The sequence below is a fragment of the Urocampus carinirostris genome, chromosome 8, assembly GCF_059441175.1.
Source record: "Urocampus carinirostris isolate Australia breed hairy pipefish chromosome 8, RoL_Ucar_1.0, whole genome shotgun sequence".
Taxonomy (NCBI): domain Eukaryota; kingdom Metazoa; phylum Chordata; class Actinopteri; order Syngnathiformes; family Syngnathidae; genus Urocampus; species Urocampus carinirostris.
The window spans coordinates 44,694,371-44,719,819 of NC_142356.1; the positions used below are offsets into that span (position 1 = coordinate 44,694,371).

Genomic DNA, 25,449 nt, shown 5'->3' on the forward strand with positions numbered 1-25,449 from the left:
CAAGAAAGAACACATCATCGAATGTAGTGAAGCTTGAGAGACAATTAGAGTAAACTCACGAAATAAGACGACTCCACCTCACCCAGCAAAAATGATGCGTCTAGGACGCAGGCAAACGAGAACACTGTATATATCCGGGGCAGCAAAAAATATAAAGCCCTATGTAAAAGTATTTTGAAAACTAAAACGATATTAATATTTCAAAGCTGCCCATTTAATAATTATTCTATGTTTTGCAAAGCTTAGAAGAATGTTAACAATGTTTGTGTGGGATTTGTTTTCCAAAAAAGAAAAAAAAAAACGCTAAAGACCAAGAATATAAAGGGTAATATTATAAAAATAAGTCATATGAAATAAAACACAAATAAACAAACTACAAAATCATCCCTTGTCATGCTTGGTTAACGAGTGTTGTATTTTGCAGCATTGAAGGATATTGTTGCCTTAAGGTAGACACTGTTTTTCAATCCGTTAGTTCTAGACTGGGCGGCACGGCAGCTGGATGGTTAGCGCGCAACCCCACGGTGTGGAGGTGCACGCTACCGCAGCCTCCCCCGTGTGGAGTTTGAATGTTCTCCCCGTGCCTGCGTGGATTTTCTCTGGGCACTCCGGGTTCCTCCCACATTTTAAAAAAACATGTCAAGTTATTTGGTCGATTCAAATTGTGCCTAGGTATGAATTAGTGAGTGAGTTGTCTGTCTCTGTGTGCCCTGGGACTGGCTAGCAACCATTTTAGGGTGTTCCCTGCCCACAGATAGCTGGGATTGGCTCCAGCACCTCTGCGACCCTACTGAGGAAAAGCGGTGCAGATAATAGATGGATAGTTCTAGACTTGAGTTTGATTTTGTGCTCCCCAACTCAGAACAAATTAATCCATCCCGGGGTAATGAACTCCGAGAATTCAGTTTATGAGCACACTCCTTACCTGGGTGTCTTCCAAATGCTCAATATCAGCGATGCTATAACCGTCCTTCATTGCTCTAGACAGGACTCTGAAGCGATTTCCACCAATTGTGTCCACCACGGATCTTCCATCAGGCAAGAAATGGACACTCCGGATGATGAGCATGCATCCAAAGTCGACGAACCTGCCGGGGAGGATGCCGCACGGTTAATACTTTAACTTCTGACTCAGTGCAAACTAAATTAAACTAAATTAATAGTGGCTTGTCTATCCAGTTTGAATTCTCAGTGTTTCCCATACTATTCAAAGTTCCTAGCAGGCCACTAGGGTGTTAATTGGTCACTGCCAGGGTCTCAAAATTTTATTATCAAAAAATATATTCTTTTAAAGCCGGAGAGAGAGCCTGAAATACAGAGGACAGACAAAAAGAAGGATAGGGCATTTTAAAAAATGAGCCAAAGCAGAAAACTGATCCTTATTTTGACTCATATTAACCATATTAATAGTTTTGTCTATCACTGACAGAAAAATCTGAATCAGTGCCTTGAGATTATATTTGTTTTTGTTACACACTTTATCTTATATTTTTGGGTGTTTTTCAAAGCTTCTGTGTTGTTTCGGTCTACATTGGTTAGAAGTTCAAATGTAAATCATTAAAAAGTTTTGGATTTTATTTTTTTAGAGCACTTAATGTTCCTGTACAATTCGCCAAAAGAATCCCAATCCAAGACGTACCCAAAGTAAATTGAATGAATGGAGAATACGGACGGTTTAGGTCTCTCTTTTAGCAGCCCCTGTTCGGCTGCGGCTGCATCAGCTCGCTACACTTTTTTACACTTCGGTCATAAAACCCAGTCTTCGACTCAGTTTTGATGGCGCACAAAGTCAACTCAAACTGCAGATTAATATACGATCGCAGTTTTTTTGCTGGATATGCAATCATCCAGAAATCAAGCGCTCGGTGCTACGACCACTCGGGAGTGTTTATTTAGCCATGGACTGCTACGTCAACAAGACCCAGCGGCCTACAAAGCAGCAAAGCAGAGTGGCAAGAGAGCCGTGTGACCGGAGAAGGAAGCGAGGGTGTCGGGCCGGGCTAACCGCTAGGCTAAAGGCTAATCCCTTCAAAACAGTAGTGGCAAGCGCCCTCTTCTATGCGGCAGCGTGTTGGGGAGGCAGCGTCAAGAATAAGGATGCCTCTCGTCTCAATAAACTGGCTAGGAAAGCGAGCTCTGTTGTGGGCAAAGAGCTGGACAGCCTAACAACAGTAGCTGAGAGACGAGCACTGAAAAAGCTGAGGTCAATCATGGACAATCCATCGCATCCACTACACAGCATTATCTCCAGACAGAAGAGCAGTTTCAGCGACAGACTGCTGTCACTGTCTTGTACTACGGACAGACTGAAGAGATCTTTTCTTCCTCATGCCATGAGGCTCTTTAACTCCACCCGGCAGAGTAAAGGCCCACATTAAACCACACCACCTACATTGGATATTACCGAATCTTACTGCAATATGTATTCTGTGTAGCACTATTTAGTTACTCTATATAACACGCTACAGTGGGCATTTGCACGTCACACTGGGTATTTGTATATTGTATTCTTTTGGCTTTATTATTGTACTGTTCTCAGCTCAGGGATGCTGCTGGAAATGTGAATTTCCCTTCGGGGATGAATAAAGTATCTATCTATCTATCTATCTAAAACGCCTCTCCCATCCATTTTCCTCTCCAACGTTCGCTCTCTGGACAATAAACTGGACCATTTACAACAGGAACTAACATCGAACCGAGAGATGACGAACTGCTGCGCTAAAATTCTGACGAAGACATGGTTAAACTTATCTATCCAGGCTGACGCTCAAGGAAACTGTGCGGGTCGGATCTATCGACATTTCGTTCTGTATACACGTGTACACGAATGACAATAAAGTATATCTGAATCTGAATCTGGAAGGTAAGTCTTTTTCCCAAACTGAAAGACCCACTACAATTGCTACTAACATTGAAAAGTCTGGGTTGAAACACACAGAAATGAAAGGTTTTTATTCTAGTCTGAATTTTTTTCAATTCTTTATTTTTTTACAACTGCCTGCAGGTGAGTGTAACACAGGCATCTTAGCTGGAAAACAAGTGTGAGACAATAGCTTGTAGCCTTACCCGATACCTTGTCAAATTTGATCACAATCAGAAAAACTAAACAGTGTATTTTACACATTTTTCTAAGTGGCCTGATGGACCACTTTACTACACTAAAACCTTTGCAAAAATATATTTTACTTTAGCCAATTTTTTGAACATTATAAAAGCTTTGTAAATGTTTGACTTGTTTTTCCAGGAGTCAAATCAATTATTGTGCACACTTGCGCATGATAATGGTGCGTATAAATGAGTCACTAATTTCTCTGTGCATGTTTAATTTCGCCTCCGATTTGAATACCAAAAATTGAATACATTTATTTTTAAAATCTCATTGTCTAACCAATATGTCAATCATCATTGGAATTGGTTACTACCAGCTGAACATATTCAGACCTATTGGAGGCAATATCAGTTTTGTCATACAGGCCCGTATAGGCTAATGCGGGCTATGGACAATGGAAAAAAATCCTATTGGATCGAGAAAGGTGTCAATCGAAAGGGAAGAGGCTAACTACCATATTGGGAATTATTTTACGAGTCTGTTGATCATTAAAGGGGTGTTTTAAAGCAAAATGAACAAATTTCAAGAAGTAACGTCCAACGACATGTCTTGGGCGAATTTTAATTTGTCTGTTGGTATTATTTTCGGCTCTTTTGGATACACCCCTGGAAAATGGCACGCAATTATGGTGAAAATTGAATTACCGTATTTTCCGCACTATAGGGCGCACCGGGTTATAGGGCGCACCCCCAAAAAATAGTTTTTGGTCCTATATCTTCCATAGATAAGGCGCACCGGATTATAAGGCGCTACAATGGGAACATCGACAAAACAGTCAGATGATTCAGTCAAACTGATTACCCCCTTAACATTCCCAAAGCTTGCAAAGAAGCAAATACGTGTCGTAGACACGTGCGGATGCGGTGTCCGTACGATGTCACTTAAATGCGTCATTTCAAATATCATTCGGAAGGTTGAAGTCTTGGGATTCAAGAAATGCCAAACATTTCTATGTTTCTATTTTCTTTTTCGCTCACAACTTTACTGTGCATATGACAATAAACACTTGGAATTGAGTTTAATTCACTCAACTCATCACAGCAACATCAAGATCGTTCTAAAACAAGATACCGGGAAAATATAAAGCCGCATAACTCACCTAAGTTCTCACGTTCAATAATGATACGCAATCATGGTCTTCTTACAACCGTGAGTGAAGTAAATCCAGGAGAGTAGAATATTTACAAATACAGACTAATGAAACATGTTTCTTTATGGCGTACTTTAGCAAGCTTGCTACGCCATTGCTAAACTCGGCCGATTGCAGGGTTTGTTTTGGCTATCTAGCCAATCAGAGGCTCCATATAACTTCAGCCAATAGCGATCGATTTAACGGATGATTGACACATTGGTTAGCCAATGAAACGCCGGTATATAAATCCCAGCATACACCGCGGACTTGCTACGCCATTGCTAAACTCGGCCGATTGCAGGGTTTGTTTTGGCCATCTAGCCAATCAGAGGCTCCGAATAACTTCAGCCAATAGCGATCGATTTAACGGATGATTGACACATTGGTTAGCCAATGAAACGCCGGTATATAAATCCCAGCATACACCGCGGACTTGCTACGCCATTGCTAAACTCGGCCGATTGCAGGGTTTGTTTTGGCCATCTAGCCAATCCGAGGCTCCAAATAACTTCAGCCAATAGTGATCGATTCAAATGATGATTGACACATTGGTTAGCCAATGAAACGCCGGTATATAAATCCCAGCATACACCGCGGACTACTCCACGTTCGGGGTAAAATCGAGTCGGCGGCTGTTGAGTAAGTTGCGAGACCTTGCGAATTTAATATTGGGCCATATATAAGGCGCACTGTGTTATTAGGCGCATGGTCAGCTTTTGAAAAAAATTAAGACTTTTAGGTGCGCCTTATAGTGCGGAAAATACGGTAGCTAATATATGTGTCAAACACCACAACAACTGAATGTCATCACGGGGAAGGGGGCCGACAGACTAAGATTCATTCTGACTGAGAGTCACATTGCACACATACACGCCATAGCGTTTGCGATCGTTCATATTACTACAAATCTAAGAGTTATTTGATTAACTTTGCATTAATTTATATTTCATGTAATAATTTCATGTAAAGATACAGATTTTTGAAACCCTGGCCTGCCAGTATCTTCCGATGTATGGGAAACACTGGATATACCAACTGCTTTTCAGTTTTTTTTGGGGCTTACCCTTTCTCGGGGTCATTAATGCACATCCCAAATTGCCGTGTGCATGTGTCCATGCATCTGCGGATCATGAGGCGGTAGCGGGGCTCAAATACGTGCAGTGGGCAAGGCACCGTGGGGTACGCCATGGTACACACAAAGATAGGCACATTCTTCGTCAAGCTGCATCAAGACAAGGGATAAGATTGTTAGGAGCTTAATATGGAACTAGCATAATGTCAAGAAATACAGTAGACCCCAAGAAAAGGTTTTAACCTTTCGGTGTGTTTTTTTTGGCTCCATTTACACATTTTTACCCGATATACGATGTCCAGAAATTATTTCATGAGCCCAAAAATGGTTACATTTTTGTTCCGGTGCATGCATGTTCTATAGATCTGTGAAGTTGAAGAAAAGATTCCTAGATTTAAAAAGAAATGTTGTTTGTTTTTTTTATTGCATCTTTAGAATCCTTTAATGTTATTTTTCATGGTTTGGCCAAAATCAAATACTTTTCAAGCACTTTCAAGGGCATTTTTGTTTTCAATTTTTCCAGTACCTTCGAAGGAAGAAATTCAGCACTGATCAAAATAAAGTTTTTGTTGGCTTTAATGACCACAATAAAATCGCTGTCTTGCTGCCAGAACATATTGTGTGCTATTTTGAGCCGTTCCTATCTATGATCTACGATTTTTTTGTGTCAGTGGGCTGCTATAAACTGACATAAATTCTGCCTGAACAATGCTTGCACAGCTTGGCTACGTCACACAACGGAAAGGGCTCTATAGGTGTTGGGTAATAATTGTTATCATTTATTTATAGCACTGAAGATAATATTTCAAATTTGTATTTATTAGTTTACATGTCATTTTTTCTTTAAATGGATGTTTCTTTATATTATCAGTTGATTTTATATGTGTAGTTTAAGCAGAAGTTGTATTTGCTGTATACTATTTTGTTATTTTAATGTTTTTATATGGTGTACCGGGGGTTCCCGAGGGTACTGCGTGTGTGGAATAATTGCGACTGCAGAAAGATAGAAAGATGCAAACAGACATTTTTTCCTGTAACTAACCAAATACCATTACATATTTTTCGTATACTGATTATGTAACACCGTTACATGTATTTCGTTATTCACCAAGCCTGCGCACCCCCGTGGATGTTTTGTAGCTGACTTACTCAGAAAGCTCTCTGGTCTCCTCCAGGTGAACTTTGGAGCGTTCCTCATGCTCCCGAGGAAAATACTGTTTAATTAGTGCGTCCAGCAGGCTTGTCACCGTGTACTTTCTACACGCCAGATACTGTCAAGAAAAAAAAATGGATCAATCGCAGAGTAAACACCTTAAAACCAGTCAAAATGTTGGTCTCATATACCTCTTTGAGACTCTCTTTGCAGAGGGGACACTGTGGCGTATGGTCCAAACAGCGCTCCAGACAACTTTTGCAAAAGGTGTGTCCACACGGCGTTGTAACAGGCTCATAGTATAACCTGTATTGGGCAGAGTTTTGATCAGGTAGTGTTGTTTTACCTAATCCACTTGTAATTGATTGTTAGCAATCACAATTTTCTCAATAGTTACCTCATAGTCAGAAAATGATTTCATCAATTTTAATTAGAATCACCTTTATCATAATTGTATTGCTACAACAAAATAACGGTTCCACCCCAGTTGGCAAAATACAAAATATAAATACTAATAAAAAGAAAAATATAAAGTATTCAACTTGAATATAAAGTATTCCAATCTAAAATAAAAAAATACACATCCATAACATAGCACTAAGCATTCTATAATACTATTAAGTATGGGTGAGCTTTTAAGTACTTTGTTATATTTACATGGTATGTATATACTTTCATTGACAAACTTTACAGAAGGAAAGAAGTACAGCAAATTATTAATAATACAAATAATACATAAAAAACTGTGTGCAACTTCTGAATTATTCAAGTGTTATTTTATATATATTTTCTTAAATTGTAAAATTTAACAGGAGAAAAAATTACGAAAAATAAATAAAATATGTGCGACAAGTGTTTTAATTCACATTACTTTTATTTTTGTTTGAACCACCAAACTTCACAGTAGAAAAACTATAAAAATGAATATATATTAAAAAAATCAATGAACATATAGAATATGTGCAATGTCTGTATTTTTCACAGATTATTTTTATTTGTTTTATTAGATTTCCTTGTGTTGTGTTAGTGGGTTTGTGTGCATTTATTGTGTGTGAAAGCTGCAGGTATAAACTACCGTATTTTCACGACTATAAGGCGCACCGGGTTATAAGGCGCAAGCCCCAAAAATAGTTTTTTTCCTATATCTTCCTTACATAAGGCGCACCGGACTATAGGGCGCTACAGTGGGAACGTCAACAAAGCAGTCAGAAAGTTCAGTCAAACTTCTTAACCCCTTAACATCCGACGGCTCGCAAAAAAGCAAATAAGTGTCTCAGACACGTACGGACACAGTGTCTGTACGATGTCACTAATCACTCAAATGCGTAATTCCACATATTAGGAAGGTTAAACTCTTGGGATTCAAGAAATGCCAACGATTTCTTAATTTCTATGTTCTTTTTCGCTGGCAACTGTGTGGACAGCAAAGTAAGAAATTCATTGTGCAGTGAAACGTGTTTTTTTTTACTGTGCATATGACAATAAACACTTTTAATTAAATTGAATTGAATTCAAGAATAGACTCATAGCGGAAACATCAAAATCAGCCTGAAACAAGATACTGGGAAAATATAAAGCCGGGGTAGCTCACCAAAGTCGTCTTGCAGCTATCACGTTCAATAATAATACGCAACTGTGGTCCTCTTACATCCGTGAATGTAGTAAAGCCAACCGTGTAAAATATTTACATGCTCTAAAACACTCAATAATGCTGACAAATAAAAGAAAAAATCTGTCGAGAAGCATCTCTGCTTCGATGGACGTTGTTTGTTGCTAGCTGTCTGTTTAGCCCCATAATTCCTGTTTACAAATACAGACTAGTAAAAAATGTTGTTTTCTCCATGCCAATGAGCAACCTACCGTGTAATTCACATTCCTCTTTTTCGGCCAAATGCAGACTTTGTTTTGCCCCGATGCGAGCCTGTAAATTCTAAAAAGGACCTGCCTCCTTTACCCCCAAATAACTTTAGCCAATCGTGACCGATTCAATTGATGATTGACACATTAGGAAATGAAATGCCGGTACACATCTATCCCAGCATACACGCGGACTACTTCACCTACGGGGGAAAATCTAGTCGGCGGCTGCTTGCCTTAGTTGTGAGACCTTGTGACTCAATATTGATCCATATGAAAGGCGCACTGTATTATAAGGCGGATGGTGAGCTTTTAAAAAAAAAAAAAGGCTTTTAGGTGCGCCTTATTGTCGGTACAAAATACTTTTGTAATTATGTTTTATGTGCTTCAGGGGCTTATATAATAGCTTTTTTTTAGATGTTGACAATATAGTTTAATTTGTGTGGGCCGGACAAAAGCCACTTTCTGTATACATATAAAAGCCAGGTTAACAACAATTAGGATATTTCTTGAGCAGATAGTCTTTTGAAATTGAAAACATCAGCAACTACTAAATGTCTGTTGTTGGTTGTTTCGGATTAACGTGCGCTAATTGTAATTTCCATGTTAAAAAAAAATATTTTAACGCTATTAGGCGTATTCAAAGGAACTAGGAATTATGAAGCTTGTTAGGCTGAACTCACCTCATGCAGAGAGAGCACTCGAGATCATTGGCGTCGAGGAAATCTTCAATAATATTTTTGTCGGTTTTCACTTTGGCTGCCATTTTACGGGAGTTTTTTACACCTTTTAGCCAACAGAAAATTGCATATTACTCAAACACTAGAATTCGGTTCAGTGACATGCAGCTAGGTGAGGCAGGTGAGGCTTTGGAATGGTTGTACTTGTTCAGTGTTATATTTATTTTTCATTTAACGTCACCATATTTGAGTGTAACACAGGCATCATATTAGATTCTTGAAATTTCACAAAATATTATGAATATTATTAATATCAATAGTATGTAACGCTTTAGTGTGGTGAGCGCCTGTGGATGCAGAGTGAGGCACGCTTGATTGACAAACTAATGTTATGACCAGAGCGAATATACGAGTATCCACCTGAACGTGCCACTCTAAAACAAGTTAACCTAATTTTTTACGCTATCTCTGCACGCTTTTCTATCATGGACAAAGGCATGTCAGGGTTAGTTAGCAGAGCTGCCGCTCAAACATCATTGTTCTCGCTTCATTGGCTCCGCCCACCGGTCGCTTATCCAAACAAGGCGCAAGACGGGTATCAGGGAGGGAAGGGAAGAGGAGGTGGGAGTAAAAGCAAGAGAGAGAGTCTCGGGAGGCTGCATCTAAGACCTAATAATCCGCCCATCGAAAATGAAAAAAATGGCGATATCGATATCCATCTATTTCCCAAATATCTGTGCCGATAATTGGCCCTCCTGATAATCGGTCGACCACTTATGTTAAGATCACTTGCTCCGCCAATCAAATGATGATAAGACGTAGGCTCATTTACTTGTATATCCGTGCCTCACCATCATAACTGCAAATCACTGATTCTGTCTTAGTTTTGTTTTTAATCACGCAAATAACGATTCAAAGCAATACCTTGTTTCTTAAACTTGCTGTTCGCACTGGCCAACACACACGGTTCCATATCGGAAACCGAAAGCTTCCTCTTGAGCAGACTGGCCTTCTCCTGGTGTCCGAGCTGAGGGGCCGAGCAGACCCTCTTCAGACCTTGCTCGTCGCTAGCGACTCCATGACATCGCAAAGATTGAGCTCGACCCAGACCCGGACGCTCAAGACTCTCCCACAGTTTCTGTGAAGCCAAAAAATTAAAATTCAAGCAAAGAAAATATTTTTTATACCAGGACGCTGGAAGATGTAGCTTACTTCTCTTCGCTGGTGTGACAACGCGGCACGGACCTGGTGTTGACTTTGCCTTTCGGCTGGATTTTGTGATTTGACATGTGTGCCGGAAGCAAGGGCTTTACTGCGTAAGTGAGGCGCCGTGTTCTGGGTCGTTTCCCTTAGACCGACTTTTACGTCATTGTTTGTTGAAGACAGAAGATCGCAAAGAATCTGTAGAAAAACGGTACATAACTTGTCAATGATGCAGGACTTAAGTAGGCCTCGGCGATAAAACGATAATGGTAATTATCATCATATAATTTTTGCCAACATAAATAATAAAAATGTTCGATAAAGTCGATACTGAAATCTGTAAAATGGGGGCGCTAGTGCAATAAAAGTTCCAGATCAACATTTGGGAGACGAAAATGTCACTTTATGTTCAGGTCTGGAGCCTTCGCCCTAAAAATGCTGGTTTACTAGTGATCCCAAGAGCCAAGAAGAGATCCGCACGTTCGAAAGCGTTCTCCATTCTGGACTTGACATGAGGAGCAGCCCATCATTTCGCAGGATTAGCACTAGAGCGGCTCACACAGGACTGGACTTTAACACAGTCAAAATGAGCGATAATAAACATGTATACGGCCATACCACCCTGAGAAACCTAGATCTCGGGAGGCTAAGCAGGGTCGGGCCTACCAGGTGCTGTAAATATCTCATTTGGCACGATCTGCTGCAACAGCACTGACTGTACCCCGTCTGTACAGTCAGTGAAAAAGAATTTCTCTTAGGGGACCAAATATATTTAATAAAAATTAATTACTTATTTAATTAAGAGACAAAGAATAACATCCAGCATACCCCCTCAATGCATGGGAAAAGAGTCAGACAGGAGAGGCCCCTTATTTGGAGGTATTTTGGCAACTTTGAGTCAGACCAAAAAAAAGGCAAGCAGAGCAGCGACGTGCACTGCAAACTTTGCCTAGAGCGTAAGCCAAGACATACTTATTCCACCATTTAAAACAGTATCACCTGCTAAAATACGCTGGAGGACAAACAATTCAGTCCCAAACGAGTGCCAGCAGCTGTCCAATAAAAACTGGGTAAGTGAGTTTTGAGCCAAAGCAGCAACAAACGGTTAGCCAATAAGGCGCTACCTGTCTATCCCTACATCAGCTCCTTCTCTGAATTCAGAACAGCTGGGAACATCGTGACTTGTCACAGAGCTGCATTAAAGCCTGATACTGTGGACTGACTGGTGGCCTGACCTTTAAAGCAATGTCTGTTTTGTTTATTTGTAACATTTTTGAAACTGGCCATTTTTGGGGGTCTTTTTTTATTTGTTAACATTTTCAGACACATTAACACTTTACCTTTCTTGTAAAATTCGCCTAAAATGCCTATCTAAGACATACCGATATTAATTGAAAGCGGTTCTTGAATGGTTTAAAGAATATGGACAGTTTTGGTCTCTTTTAAAAGGTAACACACTGACGTTTTGTCCCAAACTAAAATAATCACTGCAGGTGCTACTAACATTGTAATCTAAGTTGGAACACACAAATATAGAAACGTTTTATTCTAGCCAGATGTTTTTTTGCAATCAAATGCCTGCAAATGAGTGTAGCATGAGCATCTCAAATGGAAAAAAGGTGACAATAGCTTGAAGCCTTAATTCGCCCCAGGTCAAATTTGATCACAATCTATATTTTTCCAAGTAAAGGTCTAGGCATTTACGAAAGTGTTCATTTTGACATGACCAATATTCTTTAAAAATAATCAAATTTATCCACAACCAGGTTGAAATTTAAGTCTGTCTGTACTTTTTATGCTTTTGGGAATGCAAACTAAAATGACCTTTTTTTAAATGTTGTTTTGGTTTCAAACAAAATGTTTACAGTGTTCACCATGTCACAAAGCACTAGCTCGTCATTTTAAATACCTTTACCTTGTGGGTAAAAACAAATACCGCAAATTCCGGACTATAAGCCACTACTTTTTTCCCAAATCTTCAGCCCTGCGGCTTTTTCAGCGAAGCGGACAATTTATGAATTTTTTCTAACGGCCACCAGCGGCACTCGAGTACGAAAGGTAAGATTTAGACCGGTGGAATAAGTGCGCCGAGGTAGACTGTATCCTCATAGTTTATGTTCGAATTGTATGTATGACAGAGGTTCTCTCCTATAATGAGGAAGACGCCCTTGATGGGGACAGTTAAAAGGAAAAAGATAAGGATGGCTTACCGTGAATTTCTCAATTGCGGAACGGCTTCTTTTAGCAGCTACGCTTCATGTGTAGCGAGCGTGTTAAGAGTAGCGTGGTGGTACCTTTCACAAGCACGGTTTGGGATGAAAGTTATATTATTATTATTATTTTTAAAACTTTGAAAACTCCCTAGGTGTACCGTCTTTCTTTGTAAATATGTGTAACCATGTATAATATGTATTTGCAACTGTATATTTTTGTAATGTATTTATTTTAGAGACTTAGTGTGATAGAATTTCTACCGTCGAATCAAAAAGAAGGGGCGGAGCAAACGCAGGCTGACGGGAAGTGGGGTAAAGCTCAGTTAAATCTGTTTGTTGTTGCAGCGGACAATAGTGGATATTTATTTTTCCCCACCTTTAACTTTGGAAATATACATTTTTTTCATTGGATTACTTTTAACAAGACCCGGACTTTAAAGGTCTGCATTAAATTGTAACTACCGTTATCATTTTCTGTTCATGTTGCCGTTTGCGGTGATAGAATTGTGTACTATATCTGTAGTCACAATCGCAGCACCTTAAGTCATAATCGACTGAAACTTGTGACTGTGTTACATGTTTAAACGTGGGCTCATGCGGCTTATACACAGCGGCTTGTGTAAGGACAAATCCAGTAAAGACCGTGAAATGTGGTGAGTGCGGCTTATAAACAGGTGCGCTCTATAGTCTGGATTTTACGGTAACTAAAAAGATAGCAGTAACACAAAACGACGGCCAACTGCTTCAAACATCAGGCACCAAACTTGGACTCAAGTACAAAGAACAACAAATAAATTTAATAGTGATTGCGATCATTTAGCAGAGGTTAAGTAACATCTTGCTGACATACCTTTGAGACAGAAAAAAAGCATTTTTAAAATAATTTTCTTGTTTTTATTGTACCTGCCCACGTAAACTTTAATAATAATAATAATAATAATAATAATAATTTCCTTTGTATTGTCATTCTTTGTAACAATGTACACAGAAAATTGCCAACATCATCCCTGTGCCAAAGAAACCCCAGATCTTATCATTCAACGATTACCGGCCCGTTGCACTGACTCCTATCATAATGAAGTGCTTTGAGAGACTGGTTAAAGAGCACATCACCTCCAGTCTCCCCTCCTCATTCGACCCCTTTCAGTTTGCCTACCGGACAAACCGCTCCACCAGGGATGCCATCTCCTCTGCGCTTCACCTGAGCCTGACACACCTAGAGGAGAAGAACACCCATGTGCGGATGCTGTTCCTGGACTTCAGTTCAGCATTCAACACCATCATCCCACAACAATCGGGTTGACAAAATGAGACTCCTGGGGTTCAACACCCCCCTGCGGAACTGGCTGCTGGACTTCCTCAGTGACAGACCCCAATCAGTGCGGATAGGTCAGAACATCTCAGATGTCATCTACCTCAGCACGGGCTCCCCCCAAGGCTGTGTCCTGAGCCCCTTGCTGTTCACCTTGATGACACACGACTGCGTCCCTAGGTCCGCCACAAACCACATCGTGAAGTATGCTGACGACACAACAGTGGTGGGCCTCATCAGGGACGACAACGACCTGGCCTACAGAGAGGAGGTGGAGCAGTTGGTGGCCTGGTGCAGGCACAACAGCCTGGTCCTGAATGTTGACAAAACTAAAGAGATCATTGTCGACTTTAGGAAAAACCAGCCCAACCATGCCCCACTTTGCATCAACAACAAGGCTGTGGAGGTTGTCAGCAGTATCAAGTTCCTAGGGGTGCACATTACAAACAAACTCACCTGGTCCGTGAACACTGCATCACTGGTTAAGAGGGCACAGCAGCGCCTGTACTTCCTGCGGAGGATGAGGAGAGCACACCTGCCCCCACCCTCCCTCATCACATTCTACAGGGGCACCATAGAGAGTATCCTGACCAGCTGTATCTCTGTGTGGTGTGGAGGCTGCAGCGCTACCGACTGGGGTAGTGTGAGGAGGGTAACGAGGACAGCAGAGAAAATAATCGGGACTACACTTCCCTCCATTCAGGACATTGGCCAGAAGCGCTGCCTATCCCATGCTAAGAACATTATCGGGGACCCCTCTCACCCCCATCATGGACTGTTCACTCTGCTAGCCTCTGGGAAGAGGTACTGCAGTGCGCGGTGCAGGACCACCAGGTTCCGCAGTAGTCTAGTCCCCCTGGCCATTAGACTGTTAAATGGTCAATCTAACATATAGTTAACATATAGTTAACCTAAATCTTAACGGCTGCTAATCTGACTTTTTGCACTACTGGCAGTTCTTTATAGCTTGCCACTCCTTGCACATTTGCTCTCTGCACTATTGTACTTACAGCGTTATGTTACAGTGTTAATGTTACTGTTTACCTGACTTGTTAACCTGAATGCCCATTTTGCACATCTGGTTAGCTACTCCTCTTGCACTATCGGCACTATGGTATGGTAAAATACTATACGTAGCCATAATACAATACAACTTTTACTTATATCTGTACATTCGAGGAAACTGTGCGGGTCAGATGTATCGACAATTCGTTCTGTATACATGTGTACTAGAATGACAATAAAGTAGATCTGAATCTGAAAAATATATATCCACTATTGTCTCCTGCGTTCACAAACACTCACCTTTACCTGTCCCTAGTTCCCAACAGCCTGCGTTTGCTCCGCCCCTTCTTTCTTATTCGCTTGTGAAAATCAGCATAAGTGTCTCAAATAAATACATTACAAAAATATACAGTTGCAAATACATATTATAAATGGTTACACATATTTACAAAGAAAGGCGGTACACCGAGAGAGTTTTCAAAGCTTTAATAATAATAATATATAACTTTCATCTCAAACCGTGCCTTTGAAAGGTACCAACACGCTACTATGAACACGCACGCAACGTATCAAACGTATTTGTTAAAGAAACATACCGTAATTGTTAAGTTCACGGTATACCATCCTCATCTTCCGCTCTGTAACTGTCGCTTCAAAAGGCGTCTCCTCGCCATCTGAAGGAACCTTTGTAATATAGTTTTTGCATAATCTAAGGAGTTGAAGTCTTCCTCGTCATAAGCGGCCGTTAGAAAAGTTACATAAATTGGCCGCTTCACCAGATAAGCCGCAGGGCTGAACATTTGGGAAAAAAGTAGCGGTTGTAGTCCAAAATTTACGGTAAATCACGAGCAAATAAAGGTGGCGTAAAAAAGGAAGTTGACCCCAATACAATGAGACAACAGTTTGCCTCTTGCATAACTGTGACACACTGCCACTTCTGTTAACTGCAGCTAATTTTATTACATGAAGTCACAAGGCGTGGACTTAAAATCTTTTTCGTTTATGCTACAAGTTAATGTCCTACAACTGAAGAATATTTCATGACTTTGGTTGTGCTACAATCTTTTCCAGGTGTATGAGCACAATGGCCCCACATTTTGTCCTACTTCCATCTGGCATCAGACACCGGGGAAAGAATTTGCTGCACCTTTTTTCTTAATTTGACTGCCAATGATCTAAGTAAATAGTTTCAGGCCACCGTGTCAACTACACCTAAGCTCCTTATTATATGAACATTTGGTCCTGGTACATGTCCTTTATTAAGTGACAGTGTTGGGAGTACCGCAGTTATAAATAATGCCATTACGTAACAGCATTATTTTTTTCAGTCACGGGTTAACCAATCATTCTTTTCGCCGTTCCAACGCCATTATCGTTACTGACGGTCAAAAGTTGTGCGTTATTTTATAAAATTTGAGCGTCTACCAGCTGTAGCAAGTCTACTTTGCTCTGTTTATTTGTAATTCCTGTATGTTCAAGAATAGCACCCGAAGGTGCTAAAATTTATGTGTCATTTATTGTTATTCTTGTTTTGTCCATGGGGTGGCACACGTTAATTTGGTAGTGTATAAAAGTAGCAATGCTTGTATAGTCAGGCAGGTATCTGACCGGGAAGGCCATAAAGTTTTTGACCGCTATGTGAAAGCTGGTTTGTTATCAATTCTTGGTTCAAAAGTTTTTTTGTGTTGCGGAACAAGCTATCTGACGTGAAGTTAAAAAGCTTCTGTTCCTCAAATACAATCACTGGTTTGTGAAAGGGATAGGATAGTCTGGTTGGCTGGATACATGATGGAAGAAGAACAGAATGTCTCATGTTATCGCAGTATATTAGATTTACACTGCTGTGTTAAACAAATTTTGTTGTGTATTTTATTGTTGAACCGTTTACAATACCCTCAGTCTCTAAGGACATTATCTCAAGGTAAGTTTGCATGTCACTATGTTTAAGTTCTCCCCAAAACCAATACAAGCACAGAAATGCACTTTTCTTCTAAAATTGCATTGAAATTGCATCACAGGTCTGAAAAATCACATTAGGTTTTTTTCCGAAATCGTGCAGCCCTACCGTATACCAAAGGTCCATTGTACATAATTTCTAGTTCAGTTATGTCACCTTTTCTACTTGTCTCTTCGCACAGGGGAAATCTTGGTCCAAGGCAAGGCAATTGAGGAAGACTTGGAGAGATTCATCTACTTCGCCCATCTCCAGGAGCACCATTGCTTTTCTAAACAAAGCCTGTAAGCGAGAAACATTTCACTAGCAAGTGGTTTCCATCACTTCTATTAATGCTTGCAAAATGGGGCTGTGTAGGTATAAAAAATGGGTTTAATTTATTACCCAAAGCCATTACCACCCTAAACAAGCACACAAGACTATTAAAAATACAAACGGTGCCCTACTTACGAATGAGAGACGTTCCGGACGATTGTAGGTTGAATTTGCTAGTAGGTTGCTTCAGTGCTAGATTTTGTATGTTTAAGGTTTATATAAGTATGTTTAAGGCTTGTATAAGTAACCTGTATTGTTTTGTAATAAAAAAAAAATCATAAAATAACTTTATCTTTATAGAGCATATTAAGTTTAACTTACTTTTGGAAGATGAGCTTCAAGGATTCCTCCTTCGAGATAGAAAATGGTCGGGGAAAAAAAAAAACGGTCGAACCGTTTTCTCAACCGCATCAAGCTTCTATATCCCACTTTAATTTCAAATGAAACGGCTCGCCTCTACTTTACACTTTACACCAACCATATTGAATCCATGTAAGATACATTATTACACAATAAAAATGTCAAAGTTCTTAGCGCGCTGAAAATTCAGCATAGAATGTTTACCAACAAACTAGGAAGAGGATTTCTTCTTCGGGGTCGATGCTGGGTGACCTCTCACAGAGCTACACGCCAGTAGCGGCGGAAAGAAGCACGACAGTACTGTCCTGTACTCGGAAAAGGAGCACACAATACAAAATCTAACAGCAATGTCCAGAAATGTTTCGACATGCCGAATTTTTTTTTCAGATCTACCGTTTTTCGTAAGTCGAATTGTCGTAAGTAGGGGAGCATTTGTATGAAGACATCGTGGTATTTTCATGTTTTTAACAAATGTTCCCACAATTAATAAATTGAGATCTTGGATGCTACCCCAGGCTCTACTCCCTTTGGTCATGATTTTTTAAAATAACTTTCATTTGTTCCCTTTATGATAATTTTTTGCCATGGTTTGTTTTGCAGCCCTCATAGCATGCTTTGTGTTTGTGTCTGTGTCTTTTTTTGTCTCAAATAATTGGAGGCGGACCTACCTCAGAGGAATAACTAGATGCAAGACAAAACTCAATGTCTTCCAGAGCAAGATCAAACTCCTTCAGAGACGTGTATGCTTCTGCTCTGGAGAGTCGCACCAGCTCTGTTGTTTCAGGCTCTTTACAGGAGAAAAGAGAAATAATTTGTATTTTTGATTTTCCTCTATTTAACTGGGAACATTGTTCTACTGTTACGCAAGTTTTATCAGTGACAGAAAAAAAAGTTACATAAGCCAGTGACGGCCGTAAGAAATCTGTTGACAAGGAACCAAACAATCCTTTGCAAATGACAAACCTTTTTTTTTGTTGAAAACATGATAGTGACAACCGTCAAATACAAAGTCGGAGCAGAGAAAATTCCTTGTATTATGTCTTGTTTTTGGTAAAACTAAGCTTCATGCCATTTCATTTAGAATAGAATTGGAATTCTGTATTTCTTTATAACCAGTTCATCTTTTGTTATTCAGTGTTCTTTTGTCCCTCATGTTTTCCCTTCAACTCCTTTCCACAACATCCCGAGGGATATACAGAGACCACCGGATCTCCCTGGGTGATCTGCCTTTCGCAAACATCTAGTTGGGTCCGGCCACCTCTGTCTGTCCCTCACCCCCTTCGGAGAAAAACAAAGCCTACAAGAATGACAGCACAAACATCTTCTTTGTTCCTTTATCTTATTTGTTTTCCTTATCCTCACTGTAAAACGTGGCCTTGGAGTGCCACATCCAATTTCGTTGTCACAATATATTCAACCCATGTTGTAAAAATGACAATAAAGGTATATTCTATTCTAAATCTAAGGAAGCAAACAGCAAATGGAAAATTGTACAGCCTCAGCAAGATTAAACTGATAAATTCTATGCTCCAGTAACAACGACAAATGAGTTGAAGAATGAAATACAGAGACTACTCGCTACTTCGCACTTTGGTTATTGCTTGTTCGCTCTTTTGCAGATTTTGAATTGAATTGATTTTGTCTTTTATCGTCATTGATATCATTGTTTTCCTGCATTGTTTTCTGTTAGGGAGGGCACTCTGTTGGGTGGGTGTGACTGCCTGTGTGTGTGTGTGTGTGTGTGACTGATGGACTGACAGGTAACACCAGCCTAAGAGAGGGCTGGTGCTGCCTCCGTAAACAATCTAAGAAGCATAGCGACCGCTCGTTTTAAGCCACTCATTACATTGAAGATAAAATCAAATAAATTGGACTCTAAGGAAAGTCAGAAGAACACAACAAAACTGTGCTCATCAGCAGGTGATTCGTAGGATTATTATTGGGTTCCAGAAACAACTCAGGCGTCATCTGGGAGTAGGCAGAGCACTGTTGCTTGTCCAGCCTACTGCCAAAGGCAAGGCCAACAACTCTTTGAAATATCTTGCCAACACCATGACCATTAGCCATGAAACAGGTGTCCTGTATCAACAACTTGTGGGACACCGCTACATTCAGCACGGTTTTATTTTGATCATCACGGATATCAGTCTTTATTCGAGGCCACCTGATGCTAGCGCAAAAGTTTGCTCTGCCAGTCCTTGCATGCAGTAGAGTATATATAACAACTTGCGGCCACAATGGTGCAGTTCACTTTTTGGTGGACAGAAAGGCAAAAACAACTTGCTTGTTCCCGCTCGCAACAATATGGGATGTATTACAGTATTTGTAATTTTTTTTAACCTAAATTCAAAAAGTAGGTCCAAGGCGTTGGTCAAACATGTTATGAATTACCTGTTGTTTATAATCATACTGCACAAACATAGCCTTTTGGTGTCTCCCAAACATAAAAAAATTAGATAAGAAAAGGATTCTGGGCTAAACAACAGCAAATAATTCTAAAAGAGATTCATGCATCTTCTGCATCTTATTTTTGTGAATTCCAATTACAGTTTTGTTTGGGGGATGTTTAAAATTATTTATGTGTACTTAAACATTAGTTTTGTTTAACATCATTATAGCACTACAAGTGTATTGATCAGTCTGTAGGGCAACAACGCTATTCCCTAATTGACTGTCGAAAACGAATCGCCCGAAACTTCATTCAAATTTCTACTGCTGATAGGAATTTCAGTAGCATTGTGGTCTAACGCAACAGGACTGTCTCGGAAAATTTTAAACTTGTAATAAAATTCTTCAGAAGATTTGATAAATCCTAAGCCTAACATTAAACCTGATTGGGGCATATCAAATGAAAATGAGTTTCTGTACCCCATTTTATATGTGTTTGGTGCAAACTGCTTGGTTCATATTGTATCAAATTTTCTTGTCATTTCTATTACGGACAGCGCTCGCTAACGTAAAACTGTAATTATTGATTCATGACAGATTTATCCTTGCAAATTGGATAATGTAATAACAGTTCAGTTGGGGCGGCAAGAGATCGCAGTTCGAATCCCGGCTCCTCCGTGTTTTATGTCGAAGTGTCCTTGGGTAAGACACTGAACCCCTAATGCCCCCAATAAGCAGGTTGGCGCCTTGCATGGCTGCACGGCCGCTATTGGTGTGTGAGTGTGTGTGTGTGAATGGGTAAATGTGAAGCACATTGTAAAGCGCTTTGAGAAGTCTTCATTGACTTGAAAAGCGCTATATAAATGCAGATCATTTCATTCACCAACACAAATATGAACTGGTCATCTGAACCACTACTTAATCAATAATTTGTATAGCCCTTGATCACAAAGTGTCTCAAAAGGCTGCACAGACCACAGAATATGACAGACTACATATTATAATTACACCATCCCTTGATCTAAAACCTACATGCGGGCAAGGAAAACTCAAAACCTCAGCATGAAGAAAATGAAGAAACATTGAGAAGGGAGTGCACATGAAGTTATCCCCACTCCAGGATGACCAGGCTGCAATGGATGTTGCAACACACAGACATAGTCAACATGAATATAGGTTAGTCATTAGCTATAGAAGTGTTTTAAGTTTCAATTTAAACGGTTCCACTGAAATCAAATCTCAGAGGGCAGAGCATTCCACAGCACCGGGAAAGAGGTTTACTTTTTAGCTTTACTTGAATTTATTACAAATATTCTTCATTTCTTTTTGCATTATTAAAAAGTTCATATCCCAATTTTTAAGCTTCTACAGCAACCGAATACCGGCTCCAAATATCGGTAAACCGCATCCTCTTTTGGTACTAATGATCCATAACGGCCCTATGGACCTTTATCATGACTCACAGCTGATGCATGAGATCATTTTCAATGCGTGAAACCAATTGGCTGCAATGCAGCACACATAACAAGTAAATCCACCCCTGCAATGAGTGTCACGACCTGACTTATAGAAGACGACCCAGGGCGCATGCGCACATTTCGTAAGCTTCACCCGCTCGCACGAGTGGTAGATAGATAGATAGATAGATAGATACTTTGTTCATCCCCGAAGGGAAATTCACATTTCCAGCAGCGGTCGCTCTGTATATAAAAAAAAAGTTACTGAGAATAACCCACAATATATGAATAAAACTGAGTGTTTTACATCACCTGTAATGGTAGCATAATCTAAAAATGGGTTTGAGTGACGTTTTGCGACATTCAAGTGCCAACATTTGTAGATGTGAATGAGAAGAGTGGCATATTCAAGATGGCGGCCAAGCTAACGTGTTAACCCCTTTCGTAGTTATATTATATACGAGTCAAATTCTGACCTGCTTTGATAATGTCACTCGCTCTTCTCACAGCGTCTCGACATCGATTCTTCCGACACAATTCGTCCACGTCAATCAGTCGTTTACATAGTTTCACTTCCCCGGGGAACCATTTGGCGAAGAGTCCGCATAAAATCACATTGGGCTTAAATTCCAGTCTCACAGCTTCTTGACACAACTTGCACCGGGAAAGCAAACCTCTTTCCAAACATCTTTTGCAGAAAGAGTCTCCGCAAGATAAAGTCACTGGTTCTGCTAAAAAACGAGAACAATTAGGACAGTCGAACAATTGTGTCTTGTTGTCATCTGAGGCGGGCTTGGACGGGGAGTTCGACGATCCAGGAGTAGTTCTTTCCTTTAAGTTTCGCACTAAACAGTCAACAAAAGTGCTCAATTGTTCGGGTCGCGTGTGACCATAACGCGAAGCCACGGAGAACCAGTAAATGGCTTCTTTTAGGGAGTTTTCTGAAGCTAAAGCGTTTGCTTTAAGAAGGACCAGCTGATAGGGGCCCTCCTCTTCTTTTTCCAAGACCTCGTCATTATTGGTTCCGATAAAAAAGGAGCTCCTCTCCTCCGTCGCTTCTTCAGTCGCTTGCTGTAGCGACATTTTCAAATCAAAAATATTTTTAAGCGTATTTATCCTGTTAACGGAACAATTCATGTCTTAAGTGGTGAATGGTCCGCCGATTTTCCCCAGTGAAGAGTCATTGGTTACGTAAATAAAAAAAATTAAGCACGTGACTCTGAGCGCGTCTGTGATTAGTCAGAGCGAAGGGTTACGAAACCTGCTTGAATGGAGTTTCATAACCAAGGGAAAGGACGTCGAGGAATTATAATCTTGTTTTTTTTAAGTAGTAGACATCCATTACCATTTGTAACTATGTATGAAATAAGTCGGTGCATACACGTTTTTCTGTAGTTAAAATGTAGACACCATGTAGCTGAAAAAAAAATAATACGACGAAACGCGTGCACATTTTCAACTTTTCTTGGGTGGAAACACGTGTTGGCCTGGAGAAAGATGGACGCCATCAGGCTGTACTTGACCAAGACACACCACATGAAATGGTGCCCCACATGGTACAACCAATTAGCGGGGCTTGAAATGACACTGCTTACGTCATCAACACACACCCCGACTCGCAGTTCATAAACCCATGGGCGCAACCGGCCCGTTTTTAAGGGTACTCAAGAACCCCCAAATTCAACCCAAGGACCCCCAGAAACTAACATTTTCAAGACTGTCATTACCTTAATAAAGCACAGTATATGCCTAAATATGATGAAAAAAGTTGGATTTTTCTTCTAGTAAAGCAAAACAAAAATATGAACAATGTAGAACTAAGAACTAAGTTTGATATATAGCTTTGTAGTAATTCTGTAGTATTTTTTGTACTATTTCTGTAGTAGTATTTTTGTTGCAGAGACACAAAGGGACAATGGGGACAAAGTTAGCACATTTTTTTTTATCAGTATGACCATCCATCCATTATCTGCACCGCTTATCCCCAGTAGGGTCGCGGGGGTGCTGGAGCCCATCCCAGCTATCTTTGGGCATTGGACACCCTTAACTGGTTGCCACGCAGTCGCAGGGCACACAGAGTCGGACAACTCGCTCGCTCATTCACGCCAAGGGACAATTTGGACTGGCCAATTAACCTGACATGCATGTTTTTGGAACGTGGGAGGAAACCGGAGTGCCCAGAGGAAACCCACGCAAGCACGGGGAGAACACGCAAACTCCACACAGGAGGTTTGTGCCGCAGTAGCTCAGGAGGTAGAGCGATCGTTTTAGGATTAAGGGATCCCAGTTCGAATCCCGGCTTGTCCGTGTTACATGCCGAAGTGTCCTTGGGTAAGACACTGAAACCCCAATACCCCCAATAAGCAGGTTAGCGCCTTACATGGCTGCACAGATCACGGCCGCTATTGGGAAATGTGAAGCACAATGTAAAGCGCTTTGGGAAGTCATTGACTTGAAAAGCGCTATATAAATGCAGATCATTTCATTTCATTTCATAACCACTGCGCCGCCGTGCTGCCCCAGTATTACTATATTTACTATAATATATACTGTACTGTCATTATATATTGACCATTCTTGTTTGGCGGCCTGGTGGAAAAAACCCTATGGGCCCCTTGTGGCCCAAAGCTGTAGTTTCCCCACCCCTGCTCTGCGTGCTCAGTACCCCTATCAAGCTCTGAACCTAAAATCTCCCCTGCATGAACCACTGATAAAAAATACTTGGCACACGCTCTGGGTTTCAAACTGAGATGTTTTTAGCATTAACTGAACTTTCCAGGCAAATATTTATCTAATTAACTTTTGGATGCATGACCTACTAGTTCATACACTCTTCCATGAGTGAGATCGAAAATTAGTAGGGGGGGAAATAAAAATACTAATAACATCATGTTATAAACATGCTCTATGCGAAATGCTTGGAATATGAGAATATCAAACCCTTACTTTTAATAAATATTTGGAATGATAACAACCCATGGGGTCATTTTTGACCCCTCTTATGCATCCAAGGGTTAAAAGAAAATAATTTATTCTTATATTTTCTTTTGAATTTTATTTAAAAACAAAAAGATCAGGATGTGTTTAGCTATTACTTCTTCGGAAGCCACTTTTTCTTTCTTTTTTTGTAATTTGACGTCAATCTTTGTTTTCACACATGAAAAGTTAAAAAAAACTACTTGAATAAAAACGCAAAATTTTAGAAGCAAATATCTCCTTTTGTCTTTACGATCGGCAAATGTAAAGATGTTGTAAAAGCTTACACCCCATCGAGGACTTGATCCCCGGTCATCTGTCCAATAGACTAAGGGACTGTCCACTATATCGAAGACCTATTCTGCCACAATATCACGCCTGTAGTTGTATCGGGCGACAAAGCAAGCGATGTACTTTTTTGTCAAACACAGCCTTAGGTTTCGAATAAGTCAACAGAATAAAATGCAAAAGACAAGGTAAAACATCGAACATCAAGAACTACAGCAGATACCTAAAGGGGCCAAATCGTTTCCCATGCCCAAAATATACAGAAAATGTTTAGTGTGGACAGTGCAGTTAAAACTGTGAACGAAAATACTATCTTGAAAATGAAAAAAACATGTAATGAAACAAGGACAAAAATCTACATTGCTCTTATTTATTTTCCAACAAACAAGATAAAACATTTCCAAACAAAAAAATAAGAACGTAAAGTAAGCCAAATGTTTTGCTAATTGGGTAAAATGTTATTTTACGCATTCTAAATACCCAAACTACGAACAAAATGTGCACCCAAACAACCAGGGAATACTCAAAATAAAATTATAATCTGCACCTAAACATGTATCCCAAAATATGAATTATATATGTTCCCAAACAACAACCCAAATATTAAGAAAACATGTACCTAAACAATCACAAATAACCAAAAGGTTAAAAACATTCTAAACTCAATTCACACAACAAAACGTGTGAACATGGCAGAGCAGCACTAAATTAATCCCATACATAGTATCTTCATACAGTATAATATTTTATTTGAGGAGCAAATGCAAACATCCTCAGCCTTGGCAAACCAAAAGAAGCATGGAGAAGAAAATGGCGCCACGGGTGGACGAAGGTGGGTCATCTTCCTATTGGGTGTAATTTCAATCAAAAAATGTACAACACCCCCCTGCGGAACTGGCTGCTGGACTTCCTCAGTGACAGACCCCAATCTGTGAGGATAGGTCAGAACATCTCAGATGTCATCTACCTCAGCAC

General features: G+C 40.1%; 1 protein-coding gene across 1 annotated transcript in view; it reads right to left on the minus strand.

Moving 5' to 3' along the window:
• Positions 1-22,409, minus strand: part of lonrf1 (LON peptidase N-terminal domain and ring finger 1) — a 41,441-nt gene extending 19,032 nt beyond the window's left edge. The window contains exons 1-10 of the mRNA XM_088342864.1: positions 21,687-22,409; positions 18,034-18,152; positions 16,850-16,972; positions 10,216-10,404; positions 9,928-10,141; positions 9,007-9,109; positions 6,658-6,772; positions 6,463-6,584; positions 5,305-5,463; positions 926-1,088 (exon numbers count right to left, since the gene is read on the minus strand). Coding sequence (XP_088198990.1) covers positions 926-1,088; positions 5,305-5,463; positions 6,463-6,584; positions 6,658-6,772; positions 9,007-9,109; positions 9,928-10,141; positions 10,216-10,404; positions 16,850-16,972; positions 18,034-18,152; positions 21,687-22,347 — 1,968 coding nt within the window. The 5' untranslated portion in view covers positions 22,348-22,409. The remainder of the gene's footprint in view (positions 1-925; positions 1,089-5,304; positions 5,464-6,462; positions 6,585-6,657; positions 6,773-9,006; positions 9,110-9,927; positions 10,142-10,215; positions 10,405-16,849; positions 16,973-18,033; positions 18,153-21,686) is intronic.
• Between the last annotated feature and the right edge of the window lie 3,040 nt (positions 22,410-25,449).